Raw genomic sequence first — 17370 nt, forward strand, 5'->3', positions numbered from 1 at the left:
GTCTAAACATATGATGTCAAAACCCTGTGACATTCCAAACAGCCTCAGCTCCATGTTATGTTTAGGACTAATTAGTACATGCTAACAAGACGGTTAGCATGATAGTGATGTGTTGCCATTGTGAGTAACTATAATAGCAGGCTCACACTAACCTTTAGGCCACCATCAGTCTCAAAGAGCCTTTAACAAGCATTTGCAGTGTAAGCTCTTCTCAGTCAGCTGCACTGTAAATAGCTGACATGACACAAAGAGAAGAGAAGCAATGCAGGGAAATGGAAAACACTCATAAAAGATATCCCCCTGTAGATTAGGCCACGTAACATAGCCAGCATCGGTAAATGCTTCTTTTTAATGTCTGTTCTGACTCTGGGAAACAAATATTTGTAAAATATTGTGAAAGTGAAGGCAGTGCTGGGTATGGCTGTTACACATGTACATACAAAAAATAAGAAGGAACCAAGCAGAGCAACAATGTAACCAATGCAAAGTGCCTTTGGATGCACACACACATCCAAAGGCATTTCTTTGGAAACAGGAAAAAACACAGAAGAAGACCCAGGAAAGCAGACACGTCATGGTTATTTCAAAACTAAGTTACAGTGTTATTGGACAAGACTGTTGCCATGTAGCATATTCACCAAGACTGCATGATCAGCTGTGTCAAAAGTCCTGCCTTCCTGGAACATAGCCTTAAGGGATTCAGTCACTGAATTGTGAAAGACCTCTAAATATACTATGATATTTTAGCAGGGAGGATTTTAATCGTACTTTTTTACTTGCCCTTTCACATAGTCTTGACTAATACTTTTAAACAGCCTTGATTAACAGCACTGCTGTTGGTCGGTTGGTCCTCTTCCAGTGTTCACTGATTCACAACTTATCTGCTTACACTTCCATTAAATCTTTCTCTTTTTCTCTGCCCTAATACTGCCAACATGGTGCTTTTACTAAAACACTGTTTAAATTTACACAACATGACATTTGCTCAACATCTGTGTATAAGAGTGTGTGTGCATGTGCCAGGATAAATCACCAGCCTGTTTTTCGGACAGATTCATCAAAGAGGCCAGTGTTCACATCCTCTGCTGTCAGCAGCAGAGACAGAGGAGTCTGTGAATGTACACGGATGTGGGTGTGTGTATTAGACAGAAAAAGGACAGAGAGCGCAGTGCAAGGAAAGGTGTGAAAGAATCAGAATGGCAACTTCAGCATGTCCTGAGGAAGATGTGCAAGTGTGTTACATTTTTGTGCGCGTTTCAGATGTTCGTGTTATGACCAGTTAGGATGAAATGAGATACTTGGTTTTGCTGCTTCCCAGAAGTTGTTACAAAGATTTGCTGGGATGTGATAAAGCCCACACCACATTTACTAACATGCATAACTTCATATAATCACATTACTGGAAGGAGTTTCACCATTTTCATGCAGTGGATTTCTATTTTAATGCCCGCTGTACTGTAGTGCTACTTATTGTTTTATTTTTTGTCGACAGGGATTTTGATTTATTTATTCTGTGGTTTCACCTCGGACTCGACCTTTGGGAGAGTATGACTGGTTCTTGTCAATCTTGTTTGTCAGCAATCCTTTGAGGTTCCCATTGCCATGAAGGCTGTATTTAACTACATCGACACCTTCTCCTCCCGAATGCGAGAGATGGAGCAGCAGAAGAGAGATGGAGTGGTCTGTAAGAAGGAAGACAAGCCCAGATCTTTGGAAAACTTTCTCTCCAGGTGAGGATTTCTATGGAAATATAGGGCATGACCAAAACACTGTGGATGTACAAACATTAAAACCTTTTTTCTGACAAAAACATCATAAGAACTATCAGCAGGGATTTGCTGATATTCACCCATGAGTGAGATCAGTAAATAAAGCCTGTAGACCCACTGATTCACTGATCCACTTGCTTTGAAAACCTTACATTTTAGCATTATGGTGTGGTGTTTTTGGAGACACAATTCAGGTTGAGGTTGAGAAAGTTATTAGCTAACACTAGCAAGCTTGGTTAATAAGCTGCAATCATAAACTGTTCGGGGATCACACAAGAATGGATTTGTGTACAGGAATACTGCTGTGATTGTTTTACATTTTTAATTTTGATTATTTTAGTCATAGTCTTTTGAATATTTAGTTTTAGTCATAATTTAGGCATCTGAAATATTGTAGTTTCAGTCTATTTCTATTTTTAGTCTGTTAAATATCATTGAAAGTGTAAAGGTTTGTTTCCATCTTATTTTCCTTGATATCAAATGTGAAATGTGTGCATATGCTCACTCTCCTCTTCCTCCCAGGTTTCGATATTTGGTCACATTTTATGCACAGGGCAATTACCTCTGATTGGGTCACTTCCAAACTCGTCCCGCCTTTGTACACAGCTTAAATATTTCTGATTGGATCTCACATTTTTTATTTTTTTTAGACCAAAGTATCAATATATTCCATCGCACTTTTTTGTCTCGTGCACTAGTTTTTAGTTAGTTATTGTCTCCCTTTCATCATGAAAACAAAGGTAACTGACAAAAATTATGACAAAAATAATTGGTCAGTGAAAATAACACTGGATAAGAGCACCCATGCTGATGTAGCATTAACTTGTAGCTTAAAAATAACATGCACAAACCATTCCATGGGTGCAAGATTTCCATGACAAATTGAGGTATTCAGTACAGTTTCTATTACAACATTTTATTGAGATTGATGCCATATATAGGTTGTTCCCCCAAGGATCAATATAGTCTGTGTAGTTGGAATTACTGGGTGGTCCCATCATGGTGTGTCCACATCAGTCAAATATCTGTTGCAGTCAGCTGGACCACAATTAAATAATTCTGAGCAGCACTTGGCAGACTGCAGCAGCCTGCATGTGTGTGTGTTCCATGAAAATCAAAAGTAACAAAAACCCTGCCATTCCTCAAGGCTGAATCATTTCAGTCACATTTTCTCCTGGAGATGTCTAAAGACAGGCTGTCTTTTGTTGCCATAGAGACCTGAATCCCCCCGAACACAGTGTAGAGATCTGGCAGGTTTTTGACCATAATTCCGGGTTGTCACCCTCTGGCAGTAATAAGGGGAATATGTAGCACACAAGCACAAACTCCTTGTCTTGGTACAGAGCTCTCACTGCGGGACCAAAGTGCCACTTAAATCCGGACTCAAATTTTCTGTGATTGCAGGTTCCGATGGAGACGTCGCCTGTTCATTATCTCCGCTCCCAACGACGAGGAGTGGGCCTATCAGCAGCAGCTCTACGCCCTCAACAGCCAAGCCTGCAATCTGGGTGAGTCACCAGAAGTCAACCAGTTTAACTTTTCAGAGGTCACTTCAGTTGCTAAAAGCTCAAATATGCTCGCCACCCAAGCTCTAATTGAGTCTCTCTGCTGCTTGGTGCTGTTTAGGTGGTGTAGGTTTTTTTCTCCAAAATCTGCTGCCTGCTGCAACCAAAAAACAAATCTATAAGAAACACAGTTGCAGGCTCAATGAACCAATTGTTAGTGTGATTAACACTCCTTAGTCTAATTCATCGTAAACGGTCACAATGTGCCTGTTCACTGTACTCTGTACCCTATAAGAAATGTTGTAAGAGATTGAACAACTGACCTTCCTATTAGTGGAAGATGCACAGCCGCCCATGACAATCTTCTGTTCCTGCAAGTCCGAAAGTACAAAGATTCATTTCCTGGGAAGAAATACCTAAAAGAGCAGAACTCTTTATGAAACTTCCCTCTGATGACATGTTTATTCCAAGGTGACCTTCTCTTCACACGGGCCTGTGTCATGTCCCTGCTTGCCAAAATGTTAGTCAGAATATTCATGAATATGTTAATCAAATGAAGAAGCAATGAAATCAAATGAACAAGTTATGTTTTTTTGTTTACTGCAACTTTCCAGACGTTATCAGCCTGTGTTTATGCACATGAGCACTATGTGTGTGTTAATGCATGTTCACCAGTGGATGTGGAGAAGGATCCCAGATGACGGAACTGGCAAAAAACTGAACTGTTTTTCTTTTCCTCCCCTGGCAGGAGACTTTTCAGCCGGCCGGTTAGTCAATTTTTCCACAGCAACTTGAAAGTTATTACGGCACATCTCAAAAAGAGGCATTTGTCTCAACTTTGCAAATCTCAACAACCTGATACGTTTGACAGGTTTGTGGAAGACACGTGTAAACTTTAAATAGCCCACGGTGAACTTTCCTTCTCTGTGAAACCAAATAACTGCTGTCAGCAGGACTTTCTGCCCAAGATGAACCTCACGCTCTTGTTTTGTTTGCACAAGCTGAAGATTTTGGACATTTCTTCCTGGCTCCCTTCAGACTTTTGTTGCTTCTGCATATTCATACAGGTTAACATAGGCTGTAAAAAACACTAAATGGTCTTTCACGTGTATGAGCTTGACCTTGAGTCAGATGTTTTATTTGTAACAATCAGCCATTAAATCTACAATTACATTATATCAGTTTCTGACCTTAAGGGCTAGTGAACAAGATGACAAGTAATCTTTCACTGCCCTCTCTTTTTGAATGTTTCATGCCTGTTTCACCTTCAAACACACATACACTGTGTGTACACAGGGGCATTAAATAGGGGTTTATATTTAAGCCAAAGCAAATTTTTACAACCTTGCAATGATAAAAAATATTTTTAGCTTACTGTTGATCTGTGAAGCATTAACAGATTATTTATCATTTGTCCTAGCTTATAAAGCTCTCATGAAATATAACTTCCTAGAAAGTGCTACCATTTATCTGTTTGAGTGTACACTGTTTTTATTTAAGTCAAGTCAGATGATTGAAAAAATCAGCTTTTCTTGCTTTATCACTAGATCCAGTTTAGGTTCTACTGGGACTTTTTTCCCTTCGTGTGTTGCTCTTGGCTGGTTTAGCACCCAGGGCTGCCCCCTCGCTCCCTCATCCCACACAAAGGCCTGTCCTGCTGACTGGGCTGAAGGCCTGAGAGGTTTGATCCTGGTATTCAGCACTTGGCGCTCACCAAGTGAAGCCAGCGTTCTCCTGTGTTTAATGTGGGCTTTCTCGCTTCAGAGGAAACAGCTTTTTTGGCAGGGCTTTCTGGACCACCATCACATTCTCCTCCCTTTACCTAGAGACCAGTGCTTAGGACAGTTCCAATAACAAATAAGTAACAATCAGCCTAAATAAGCAGACTGATAAGGAACAGTTGGTCAGCATACTGCTGTTCTCATTTGAAGTCATGCTGTTGTCTAAAAATTGTTTGCCTCATTCTGATGTCTTTTCAAAAAATGGTTGCCATGGTTACACAGGCCTGAGGCACATCGCCATTCTGAAGCTGGTTGGCACAGAGTCGCCAGATATGGGCGGAGTCTTGGAGCTCTATCCTATCAATGGTAAGAATATTTAATACAAAATAGTGAACAGATATATTTTCTGAAAGCTAAGGTCTCTACTTTTTTGGTATCTGAGTTCTGTGTGATAAGTTTAGAGGAAGAGGAAAATGTCGATGTGCTACATCTATTGTGAAATTCACTCTTTAATACGTTGTTCCTAACCTGATCCTCTGGTCCATCCAGGGAGTGCTACCGTGGAGCGTGAAGGGCTCTCAGCTACCCTCGTGAAGGACATGAGAAACTACTTCCAAATCAGCCCAGAATACTTCTCCATGCTGCTGGTGGGGAAGGATGGCAATGTCAAGTCCTGGTACCCCTCACCCATGTGGTCCATGGCCATTATCTATGACCTGGTAGACTCTATGCAGCTCCGCAGACAGGAGATGGCCATCCAGCAGTCACTTGGCATGCGCTGCCCTGAAGATGAATATGGTGGCTATGGTTACCATCAACATGGATACGAACACAGTTATCAGGATGGCTATCACCAGGGGTATGGTTACTAACAGGTGTGTGCTTTCCAATGATGCACACTGGCCTGCAGCTGGTCCTTGGTGCTACCTTCCTTTGGCCCAAAACCTTTTTGTGTCTTTCCCATCTCCCACCGGGCAGTTGGCACAGACGAGTATTTTGTAGCACTTAGTGAAGGGAAGAAAAATGCTTTCACATATCCAGTTCTTTAACATTCCCTATATAGCATAGTACGCTGCTTTATACTTAGCAGCGTCAGATCTGGTTAGTCAGTAAATTTATGGATGAACCTGAAGGTTCAAAGATGGATTGCGTACTTTAGTTTTTGCCGGGGTTTTTTTGTTTCTTTCAACTTAAAACATTATTGCATCGTCTGTCATCTCTAGCTGGCTTTTTTAGGTCAGACTTACATAGTTTCAGCACACACGTTGATTTTGTGGATAATAGAACATATTTATTGGACATCTGTTGCATTTGAAGTGCAGTTACCAATAATATTATTAAAAGCATCACATTATTTCTCTTTTGTAAAGTTTCTGTTGCTATACATTGTTTCTATTTATACTCTGTTTCTATATGGCTATATGAAAATAAACTTTTGTTTACTACCAGGTCCTTTAAATTATTTGTCTCACTTTCAGTGCCAATGCACTGCAATAATCTTTTGAGCAACACCTCCCCCTAGTGGCAAAACTGGAAAGATATTTCCAAGTATATTTTAGTGGTCATGTAATGACTGAAACAACCTGCCGTACTTGAAATATCTACAGTAGTTTCAGACCTTCTCAACTTACTGTCCCCTCAATGCAATCACATTTGCAAACACACTTTGTGAGTAAGAAGGGCTGGAATCCACCTACCCATTTTCTTCCACTTATCCAATTAAAGGCATGGGGAGGCTGGAGCATCTCTCAGCTGCCATAGAGCAAGAGACAGAGTTTGTATTAAACATGGCCAAAGTGTATGTACAAGTAAGTCTTGTTCATTTAAAGCTTAGACATCAGACTGCGTTACAGTCTCTTTTCTCTTGGATCTGTATAATGTTAGTGGGTGTGGAACACTGTTATTCAGCAGGTGGGTAAAATATCTAAGAGGAACTGATATTGAGCTAAAACAGCTATCAAGTATGTGCAAAGTAATAGAATAAAAACATGGAGTTAGAGCAGCTAGTACCCTTTAGGTCTTCCTCCAGAAAACCTCAGTATTTAAATAAATGCACATAAATTTATGACAAGACATCAGCGATTGTATTAAATTGCATTACTTGCACAGAAGTAAAACAACTTGCCATTTATTTTACAAGAAAATGCATTCACACGTGAGGATTTTAATGGCACAAACAACAATCTTTAGACAATGTTATTTTACAGTTTAACAAGAAAATATTCAAGCCCCAAGTAAGAGAAGCAGGGAGTTTGTGGTGCTGACAGAAAGTCAGGCATTAGTGGCAATTATATCAATACCACTTATTCTGGCTCAGAAAATAAACACCAATAGTCCAATGAAAATAATAGTCCAGGTGCCAGATGTATAAAACATTCATTTATATTTTTTGTTTCCACCTAATGTCGGGTGTACTAAATTTTAGCAAGCCTCCTATTGTTTTGGGGGAAATTTGAGGTCCTATAAAAAGCTGCAGCTCTGCTTTCCTTTTTTCAACAATGAAAAACAACTTTTTTTTTTCCTCTCGTAGTAATGTGAGTGGTATTTTCTTTCTTTCCCCTTTTACTTTGGACTTAATAGTTGCCTCTGTTCCTTTTTTCCTTTTGGTTGAGTTTCTTCTTTTGTGATTCCAGAATTGAGATCACCAAATAAAAGACAATTTCTTTTATCCACCTTGATGAAAACTCTGCGTCTTCTTTGTGGTTCTATTCATCACCATGTGAAATTATTTGAGCTGCAAATGTCCAGACAGTTAAAGGAGCTCCTACATCCATTCATGACTGCAGAACGGAGTGGAAACAAGGCTGATGGACAAGAGTGGAGTTTCATGAAGGCTGAGATTTAGGGGGGGGTTGCGTTGGACATCTATTATCAAAACAATCTTGAAACTGCAGTTTCTGGTCCTTAGACGTCCAGCACCAGCAAGCAGTCAGATAGCAGCATGTACAACAGGAATCATGTAAAGAAATACACTGTCCATAAAAGAAATCCATAATGAATCCAAAAGTATCACTTATCACTTATTTTCCAACAAACAGCGTTGCTGGTACTTTCCCCCATATGAATGACAGCAGTCATCCACAGACAGGCACGTTTCCAAAATATACAGATTTTGCTAATTCTGTTATTAAACACCTTGTTTGTTTTTAATTCTAGGAGTCTATCATATAATCTAGCAACAGTATCTTTCACCGTTTACCTGCTTATCACTGTTCAAATAAATGCTTTCACAGACAATCTGTGACCATGTTCCATCCAGTCAATTGTGCAGTTCGACACCAGCAGCAGGAAAGATGCAGAGTATCCTCTGGATACTACTAGCGCTATCATTACTACAAGGACTCTTCATCAGATTCACTGTCTGCATTTGCCTTTGTCAGGAGCTCGAGCTCCTCACCGTCCTGCAACACAAAAAAGAGACAAGGCATCAGAATGAATGCACAAGTGGTCAAATCCAGTGGACAAATCTGCAGACAATGAGGCACTGTGCACATCTTTTTTCTGTCTTCAGAAAGTGGAGGGCAGTATTTGCTCCCCGAAAAACACCAGGGAAGTACCGTGCATTTTAAAGCCACGGCTGCCAATGGAGAGGGTATTTTTGTTAGTGCTCTAGCAAAGAAACAAACACCTGAAACCTGGCATTTCACATGAATTACAGGGTTTCTTCCTGGGGACGCTGGGGATGAAAAGAATTCCAGGATAGTATCCCCACAGACTACTGTATTGTTAAATAGCTTCTTCCATCAAAAAACACTTGACTACTAAAGGAATTATATGAAGCAAGGCTCCAGCATGAGCCTGAATGCTATTTTCATAGCTGGGAATCAGGTTTCCTCCTGCACTCAAGAAATGACATTACAGAGAAACAAGAGCCAAGTTTCCTGCAGAGCACTTGGTATGTGGGCGGGAGTAGAGGAAGTGGATATACATCGGGGTTAGGTGAGCGAAGTTGTGTGAGGAAAAGGAGTGTGTGGGCTTGTGTGCGTGACTACTGAGGATATGTGGTTTGTCTCCTACCCCTCTTGACCTCTCAAACACCTCCCCGTTGATGACCCGTAGTTTCTCTCGCTGCAGGCTATATTCCAGGTCCTTGTGCCAGCTGGCATTGTAGATAAAGATGGCCAGCAGGACAGTGGGTGCCTGGAAGAAGAAGTCCAGCGAAGGGTGGAAGTCAAAGAGGAAGAGGGAGAGGCCTGTGACCAGAACAGTAGTGATCTGGCCAGTCAGCACATGGAACATGTTGTCTCTGAATTTTAAGATGAAGGCCACGGATAAGCCCAGGGCAGCTAGGGAGAACACAGAAGATTATGAGTTCTTCAAATGCATACTAGAGATAGATAAATGAACTAGTCCAGTTAATAACAAATTACATCCAGCAGCTGGATTAGTGTAGCTTAGCACTGATGCCAGAAGCAGGACCAAATACCCACCAGGTTCTGTTCAGAGGCATAAAACAACTCAAGTACCAGCAGCTTACAAGATCACAAGTTAAGATGATTTTGTCTGTAGACGACAGAAATTGTACAAAGTAGTGGTTTTGCATGCTACAGTCTTTTGGAGCTCCCACTCCGACCCCTCCTCTATTTACGCCAGCTTTCATCTGATTGGCTGCCCCTACATCTGAGCTTCTACAAACAGAACCAGGTGCTGCACCACTTCCTCTGCTTATCAATTTGACAGACTTCCTTCAACCCAGCCATCCCTTCCAGCTCATCCTGGAGGACACAGTATTCCCCAAGCCCGCTGAGACCTCCTCCCAGTAGGACATGGCCAAAAACACCTCACCTACCTAGGAGTCCAGGAGGAATCCTGGTTAGATGCCCCGAGTACCTCAACTGTCTTCTTTTGATGAACATATTTTCTCTTCCTCAAGCAACTTCTATAATCCACATGGACATGTTTGCATATAATTCAAAGCAGCAAACTAATTAAATTAAATTAGAGTGGACATCTCCAGCAACAGAAATGACAGTAGGAGATCTCAGTTCAATAAACATCACACGCTTGATATTCATCTTCCAGTCATATGCTGTATAAAACAGTATTCAAATGTCCCTCTGATGTGAGAATGATGCACTACAGTGCTGACTGAAGTTATCAATCTTGTGATAGGCAGAAACACCAAAAGTTAAAAATGTTAAATGTAATTTTGTGGTCCCAATGACTGCATGATGTCCAAAAGTAGAATAAATATTGAAGCTGTTTTGGTCCACTTTTGTTTAACACTGACATTTTGGAAGAAACTGACAAATCTGACTAATGGGGAAAGAAAAAATACAAATTTGTGATGACAGTGCGAGTCATTAATCCACCATTACTCACCAGTGACCAGCACCAAGCCCAGGGAATAAATGTTATGTCCATGTAGGAGGCCACAGTGCATGGTGAGACCTCGTGCCTCGCTGTTGAGCCCAAGAGTCAGACCATTAAACACCACACCAAAGGCATACCTAAAAAACACGCAGTAAAAACGACTGATGTTAGCACCAAAGTCATCCACGTGTCCTCTGCTTTCCCATTTTCTTCACAAGCAGCTTCTCACAGTTTACTGTTCTGTATGAAGATGCTTTCAGTGAGCTGCTCTCCTTCTTTGAGAATCTTCTCATTGTATATGTTGGCCATGGCAGAGATGAAGCACTGGAGGATGAGCAGGATGTGACCCACACCCAGAGATTGAAGCTTCGATACTACTTTGTCCCTCCAGGCCTGGCCGGGCAGGGTTGATGCCCATGATATACTGGCAGTGTAAAGGAACAAAGATGTGAAAAAGCGTATTTAATGTAACGTGTACATTACAGTATTTCACTGTAGATTAATAAATAATACAAAAATGTTATCAAGTTGCAAAAGAAGTGCTCAGAATTTCCCAAAGCTCTCTGCGCCATTTTACTTACAGAATACTTTCTCGATGCAGCAGTCAAAAACACCATCATTTAAATCTAATATTACAAATATGACAGATATGTGTCATTTATTAGATTACCAAACCTTTTCTTCTCCCTTTGCATAAAAGACCTGCTAAAATAGTTGGAACTGATACATATAATCTTTCCATCTCTCCCTACAGCTGTGGGCAGTTTAATATTCAGCTTCCCAGCATGAGCTGCAAAATCAACTACATTTGAGGGGACTGATCTCACTAAATGAATTCAAGGTGATTAGAAATTATTTGAATACAGTGATAAATGTTTTGCAGCCTCACTACATTTGACCTGCCATGATGTTTTCATAGTTTTGAAATGTTTTACTTAAGTTTCTACACTTTATTCTTTATCTCATGTGTATAAATATGCTCACTGGGTGTGTATTGTTCTATTTCGTGCTGCTGCTCATCTTGTTCTGGAAAATTGTTCTGCTGCAAAAATATTTTAAAGCTCCGAAGATCTACTTCCTAGTTAAGTAAAGGTTAAATAATCCTGCATGCTTCACTTTTACCTGCTGTTCTTCATCTCCTCCAGAAGCTGGGTGTAGAGTAGGCAAGAGTTGGAGGGGCTAGAAAGTGGGTTTGAGTGAAGACTGGGAACAGCTATTGAGTTTTGCTTGCCTCCTGATCCTGTTGTCAAGGAAACGATGGACAGGAAGAGAATAACCAACGCTGCCCACTGAACCCAAGACAGGCGCCTCCTGTAGGAAAAGGCCAAGTAAAAAACAAAAAACAAATGACGCTTAATCTATTAGCTTATGATATACAGTAATAAAAATAACAGCCTGAAGATCAAATTACCTGTGAGTGCTTTAGTGCACTGGGACAAGCAAAACACATTCAGTAACAGTGTTCCATGGTATAGGAGACCATTCTCACTCACATGCACACTTTGGTCCGCTTACAATTGGAAAACATGAAAAAAATGTCTTTTTTCCTCAAGAGACCAACCAAATAAAATCTTAAAATATCACCTCTCATTCCACAATCAAACACACACAACATGTTTCTGAAGAACAGTTGAGTTAAAAGTGAAACTTACTTCAAAACTATTCTAAAGAGCACAGCTGTGGTCAGGATGACAAAGTTGGAGAACAACACTGCCATAGCCTGGGAACAAAAAGAACAGCAGCAGCTCAGCACATTTAAAGCATCAAATGTGCAGGACATTTTGTTAATGCCAGTCTGATATGAAAAGCTCAAATCTACAAACTGGAAAATGAGATTTGGATGTTAACAAAGGGTTAAAAAAATTTGCAGTCCAGGCAACCACATTTCCCTCTAGCAGCTATCATTTAGCAAACATCTTAAATATCTTATCTGTACTGACGGGCTGCAGGTAGCTCATAACATAGAAGATGATGAGGTTGTCAAGAAAGTAAAGGAAAGCAGGGACGGCCCACTTCAGGGAGCTGAGGAAGGAAGAGCTGGAGGCACAACCCAAATCTCTGCATGATCGGCCCTCTGTAGTAACAGAAAGAAAGAGTCAACGAACATCCTTCACTCATGGAACACAGAATGAGGTCAGATGAACTTATGAACACAAATATTAGTTGTAAGACTTGTCGTGGTTTTTGTCATATTCGAGACATGATAAATACCAATACCCAGATTATTGATCCCTTCTATTTTGTAATGGTTAATTCAACATTCCTGTTGCCACTGACCTTTAATTGGAGGGTTGACCTTATTTTGACTGGCCATCATTCACTAACCTGTCTCCTATAGACTTCATTAGTTTAGATTTTTAGTGCCTTCTACGATCCAAGCTAGCAGATGTATTGAAATCTAAAAATAATTTCAACAGGCAGTCACACCTATGTATGATAAACTAATAGGTACAATCCCAAAATTCTGGAGACACAGGACTTTATAATAAATAACACATAATTAATAATTCATTAATAATGGTCCTCTACAGGAAATTGGGCCAGTCTGACAGAAAGATTCTCTCTTTGTAAGTTTGAGATGAAAATTTACACAAATGAAACCACAAAAATGGGGCTTTTAACCTTAAAAACAGATCAGTCATATTTAACTGCTATGTTTTCTTTATTTTCATAGGCAAACTTGTAATCACACTTCCAACATTATCTTAGTTTCTTTTTAACTTCTTCCACATTCAAGCAGTTTGCCCAGATATCTGAAATTGAGGGTGTTTTCACATCTATAGTTCATTTACTCTGGTCCTAGCCACTTGATGAGTTTGTAAACTTTTAGCTTTTCGCTGTGATTGGGTTTGTTTCCACACAGAGAAGAAATCAAGTGAACTCCACACAAACCAAACTGCGTCACTACAAACAATGTGACAATGTTCAGTTTGCTCAGCAGCCAGATTTGTCGGGCTGGGAGCAACAAAAGTAAACGCAGGAAGAAGGTGCTGAACACAGAGAATTTACATTTATTTCATGGTTAGCTGCTAGCTCGTACAGACCTTTGCACATCTATAGTACCTTTCGATGCTGAGATTACAAAGCATACATTGCTATGGGATGGGGTTTTTTTTATAGCTCAAACTACACCTTCACACCATAAACGAATCGCTCTGGAGTCAATTTGGAACTGTACTGAGACCACTTCCTCCAAAGGGTCTCGGTGCTGTTCTTTTCATCCGCTCCTGAGTGCAGTCACACCTGCACGAACGAACTACACCAAGGAGGGAAAACGAACTAGAGTTTGATTTAAACAGACAAAACACCGCAGGTGAGAAAACACTTTGAGATGTGATATGAAACCAGAACATAAGCTGATCCCAACTAGGACACACACGCAGGCATCAAAGTTTACCTCGGACTATGACCCTGACTGACATGACCAGACAGAAGAGCAGTTTAAGAGCCTCGGCAAGCAGATTTACAGATGCTGGGAGGAAGTCATACTTGTTTTCTGCAAAAAGAACAAAATGTGAAGACACGTGCTGAGCAAGCTGCCAACACATTAACACTGTTTTTTAAATCTTTTTATCCAGCTGTGGAAAAAAAAAAAAGTTGTGTGCATGTGTTTACTGTCAGGTAATCACCGGCATTGGCAGACATTTTCAGAAGTAGGATGCGGCTGGTCCCCAGTGTTACAAAGCCTAGCCCGAGAGCAAGAGTGTAGGCTGATGAGCGGGAGCACAGCCTGGGGCACAAGGGGCAGCATGCCATGGCTGCGACTGGAAATGGATCCAGCCAAACCTGCTGGAATACATACAACGATGCACGCACACATGTTTATCAGACTTCCCCTTTACATTATGATTATTATACTGCCAAAGAATTTTTTAAAACTTCAATATTCAGTAAGATGACCTTTATATTCCAAGAAATCTATGTATCAGGCAAGCTTTCAGGTCAATTCTTTAAGTAATCCAAGAGATTTATGTGGATGTTGGCTGTTTTTGTTTATTCTCTGTCAAACTATGACTCAATAAGCACTGTTGCAACAGGGCTCACAGGGATTTTCAGTCTGGTTATTGTGTCATTTGGCATACCATAACATTTTCTTCCAATTTCCCTTCCTTAAGAGTAATTTTTTGACAGCCACCCTCACACTGACACCATTTCTGATGCGGCTTCAGTAAGCAGTATATGGATCAACTGCAAGCCCAGATGCATCTCTCAGGTCCTGTGTCAGGTCTTTGCTGCATTTTTTCCCCCCCTTATTCTAAAGAACGTGACTTTGAGATACTGTTAATCAGCTGTGGGCAGGTTTTTAAGCCTGCCACTTCTTCTTTTGTCCTCCACTTGTCTACCTTCCTTTTGCTTTTAAAGACACGCTGCACACCACGCTGATGTGGTGTGCAGCGTGGTGGCATATGGCACCACCATATGCCAAGTTTTCAGCTAACACTTCTTTGGTGCAAAAAATGCAATTTTGTCCCTGTCAAACAGCATTATCCTGGGCATTTGTTGTATATTCAAATAAGTAAATGGGCACAAATTCTGTGTTTTTGTGAGAGGCAGCAAGTAATAAAGTGGCTAGAAATATATTTTAAAATTGGCTCTTTGCTCAGTTGTTTGTTATGTGCAGACACAACACTGAGTTGGGCTCTCCTATTCTTGAATAATTCACAGGTCAGTGTTAAGTGGCTTATCAAACAAACAAAAATAAATAAATAAAAGTTCCTCTGAAAATAATCAGGTACAATGACTGGACTGAAAATTTGTTTTTCTTTTTTTAAAAAAAAAAAAAAAAAAAAAAAAAAAAGCCGCCAATAGCCACAAATGAGGCTAGCTTCAATATTTTAGCACAGTACTGTATATCCACAATTTCACCAAGACAAAAAAACACTCCCTGCTTAACAACAAGTATTGGTGCTGGGGGGGTTTCTGTTCACTAATTTAACAAAAAATAATAATAATGATTACACTAGATAGCTATAATAACTACTGAATGATGTTTTAAAAGTACTCTTGCTTTAATTTAAGCTTATTTGATACAGTGCTTCCTCTCCTTTACCTACTCACAAGAGAAAATACGTGTTTTGTACTCTTGCAATCTAAGGCGTTTGGGGAAAAACGCGACTTACATTACCATGATCTTGGCGTCTGAGAACCTACACAGACCTAAATACACAGAATTTAAACACCGACACTTTGCTAAAATACGTAGTTATATTTCACTTTTACAAAGACTTAGTGACTTAAGAACTAACAAAACAAACTTACGGCAAATTAGTCGACAGTTTTTAAATCAACTTCCAGCTTTTGAGATAATTTAAACTCCATTGCCATGTCCAATAATACTCATAAAACTTATAAAAATCACCCGAAAATTGGCAGGACGGTAAGTTACACTGTTCAAACACACAAAATTCAACACACAGCTCTATTAGCACAGAGGTGGCCTTGCATCACTAGCCTTTAAATCGTCACCTTTGTGCCAATAAACGCCGATAAAACACGCTTGTTCTTTTAAATATTCGGAAATTATTTTTTGAGGCTACTGTCCATAACATGAGAAAACAGGGCAGTGTTATAAATACCTGCCTGTTAGTCTTCTTTAGTACGAAACATAACCGAGGGATTGCATTTCGCCAACACTACCGCTTCCTGGTTAATCTGCGCATGCGTTAAAACACAGGTTACGACGTCATCCCGTTTTGGGCTTTGGAGTTGACGTCACGCCGCATTGCATTGTGGGATCGCGGCGCCATGACAGAAGGCCACAAATCAAAACAAACACACTACTGTGTTGGAAGCAGGACTATCAGAACCATGCTTAACCTCCTAGGACCTGCCGTCCACATATGTGGACATCACATTTGGGTTATTTAGACAAAAATACTCAATTTTGCTCTACATGGGCCTGATATCCACTTACGAGAACATTATACTGCTACCGTTCTATCATAATCTTAAATGAATATCCTCATTTGTGGCTCTCGTTTTTCTTAAAAACAAAAGTAAGTTAAAAAAAATCTGGTAATTCTTTGTTTTTACATTCATCGGGCCCCAATATGCCCAAATATCAAAGAGAAATTAAAATCAGCGCAAAAGACAAAGGGCTGTATCGCGACCGATTGCGCCCAGACGCCAAGACCGGCCGTACTTGGAAAAAATAGTGTGCATCGGTAATGTGGACCCGTATGAAATAAGGCAGTGGAGCGGAAACTCTATTAGATTAGATTAGATAGAACTTTATTAATCCCTCGGGTGGGTTCCTCTGGGAAATTCGATTTCCAGAAAAGCACAGCACCGACAGAAGTTACAGAGTTACAGAATATTATATATATATATATATACACACACACACATATATATAAATACAGAGACAATATAAATAAAATATACGAAGGGGATAAATAGGAATAAAAAATAAAAATACAAGTGAATTGCACATTTCAAGTATTGAGGTCTATTGCACTGTTGACTATTTACAAAAGTATTGCACAAAAGGTATTGCACAGTGAGGTGAAGAGGCACTACAACTTAGTTGTTCCCCCCTCCTTTGTCCTCCTGTTTCCCCTCCCTCTCCCCTCCAGAGAGGAGTTAAACAGTCTGATGGCGTGTGGGACAAAGGAGTTTTTAAGTCTGTTAGTTCTTGTCTTTGGGAGAAGCAACCTGTCACTGAACAGACTCTTCTGGTTGTTAATGGCCGTGTGCAGAGGATGCCTAGCATTGTCCATAATGTCCATCAGTTTCTTTAATGTCCTTTTCTCTGCCACTGTCACCAGAGTGTCCAGCTTCATGCCGACCACAGAGCTAGCCCTCCTGATCAGTTTCTCCAGCGTGGATGAGTCCTTCTTTGCTGTGCTGCTCCCCCAGCACACCACAGCATAGAAAAGTATGTTCACGGGACAAGAAAATAAAGTACAATCGAGACAAGGGGAAATAAGAGACAAGAGAAAAACGATACACGAATAAAAGCGTGAGTATGAGGCTACGTCCACGTACCCAGGTATTTTTGAAAACGCAGATTTTTCTATGCGTTTGCACCTTTCATCCACACGCAAACGGCATTTTCGAGAT

At 40.4% G+C, this 17370-nt stretch overlaps 2 protein-coding genes across 7 annotated transcripts in view; one reads left to right on the forward strand and one right to left on the reverse strand.

Annotated features, from left to right (window-relative positions):
• Positions 1-7684, forward strand: part of ccdc80 (coiled-coil domain containing 80) — a 20423-nt gene extending 12739 nt beyond the window's left edge. The window contains exons 7-10 of the mRNA XM_086267977.1: positions 1579-1730; positions 3174-3277; positions 5278-5361; positions 5545-7684. Of these exons, the coding sequence (XP_086124103.1) occupies positions 1579-1730; positions 3174-3277; positions 5278-5361; positions 5545-5867 (663 nt within the window). The 3' untranslated portion in view covers positions 5868-7684. The remainder of the gene's footprint in view (positions 1-1578; positions 1731-3173; positions 3278-5277; positions 5362-5544) is intronic.
• On the reverse strand, positions 7108-15982 carry slc35a5 (solute carrier family 35 member A5). Of its 6 annotated transcripts, XM_086267984.1 has the most exons (10): positions 15885-15961; positions 13938-14097; positions 13706-13804; positions 12249-12382; positions 11961-12028; positions 11431-11619; positions 10538-10732; positions 10318-10445; positions 9013-9281; positions 7108-8396 (listed from the first exon to the last, which is right to left on the reverse strand). In XM_086267984.1, exons 2-10 carry the CDS (start codon positions 14062-14064, stop codon positions 8328-8330), a joined length of 1278 nt encoding a protein of 425 aa, XP_086124110.1. In that variant the 5' UTR covers positions 14065-14097; positions 15885-15961; the 3' UTR covers positions 7108-8327. The 6 variants fall into 6 exon arrangements, with proteins under 6 accessions (XP_086124110.1, XP_086124105.1, XP_086124108.1 ...); XM_086267979.1 differs by lacking the exon at positions 7108-8396 and having other exon boundaries at positions 8415-9281; positions 15889-15982; XM_086267982.1 differs by lacking the exon at positions 7108-8396 and having other exon boundaries at positions 8415-9281; positions 13938-14094; positions 15885-15965.
• Between the last annotated feature and the right edge of the window lie 1388 nt (positions 15983-17370).

The sequence above is a fragment of the Aulonocara sp. 'chitande type north' Nkhata Bay genome, linkage group LG16, assembly GCF_057382095.1.
Source record: "Aulonocara sp. 'chitande type north' Nkhata Bay isolate Kocher_YH1m ecotype deep benthic linkage group LG16, A_spYH_male_GT1.1, whole genome shotgun sequence".
NCBI classification, from domain to species: Eukaryota; Metazoa; Chordata; class Actinopteri; order Cichliformes; family Cichlidae; genus Aulonocara; species Aulonocara sp. 'chitande type north' Nkhata Bay.

Coding starts and splice junctions, on each gene's coding strand:
- slc35a5 (XM_086267979.1), bottom strand. CDS start 14,064: ATGGCATGCTGCCCCTTGTGCCCCAGGCTGTGCTCCCGCTCATCAGCC. Junction 13,805..13,937: donor GAAAATGTCTGCCAATGCCG/GTGATTACCTGA, acceptor TTCTTTTTGCAG/AAAACAAGTATGACTTCCTC. Junction 10,733..11,430: donor GAGGAGATGAAGAACAGCAG/GTAAAAGTGAAG, acceptor TTACACTGCCAG/TATATCATGGGCATCAACCC.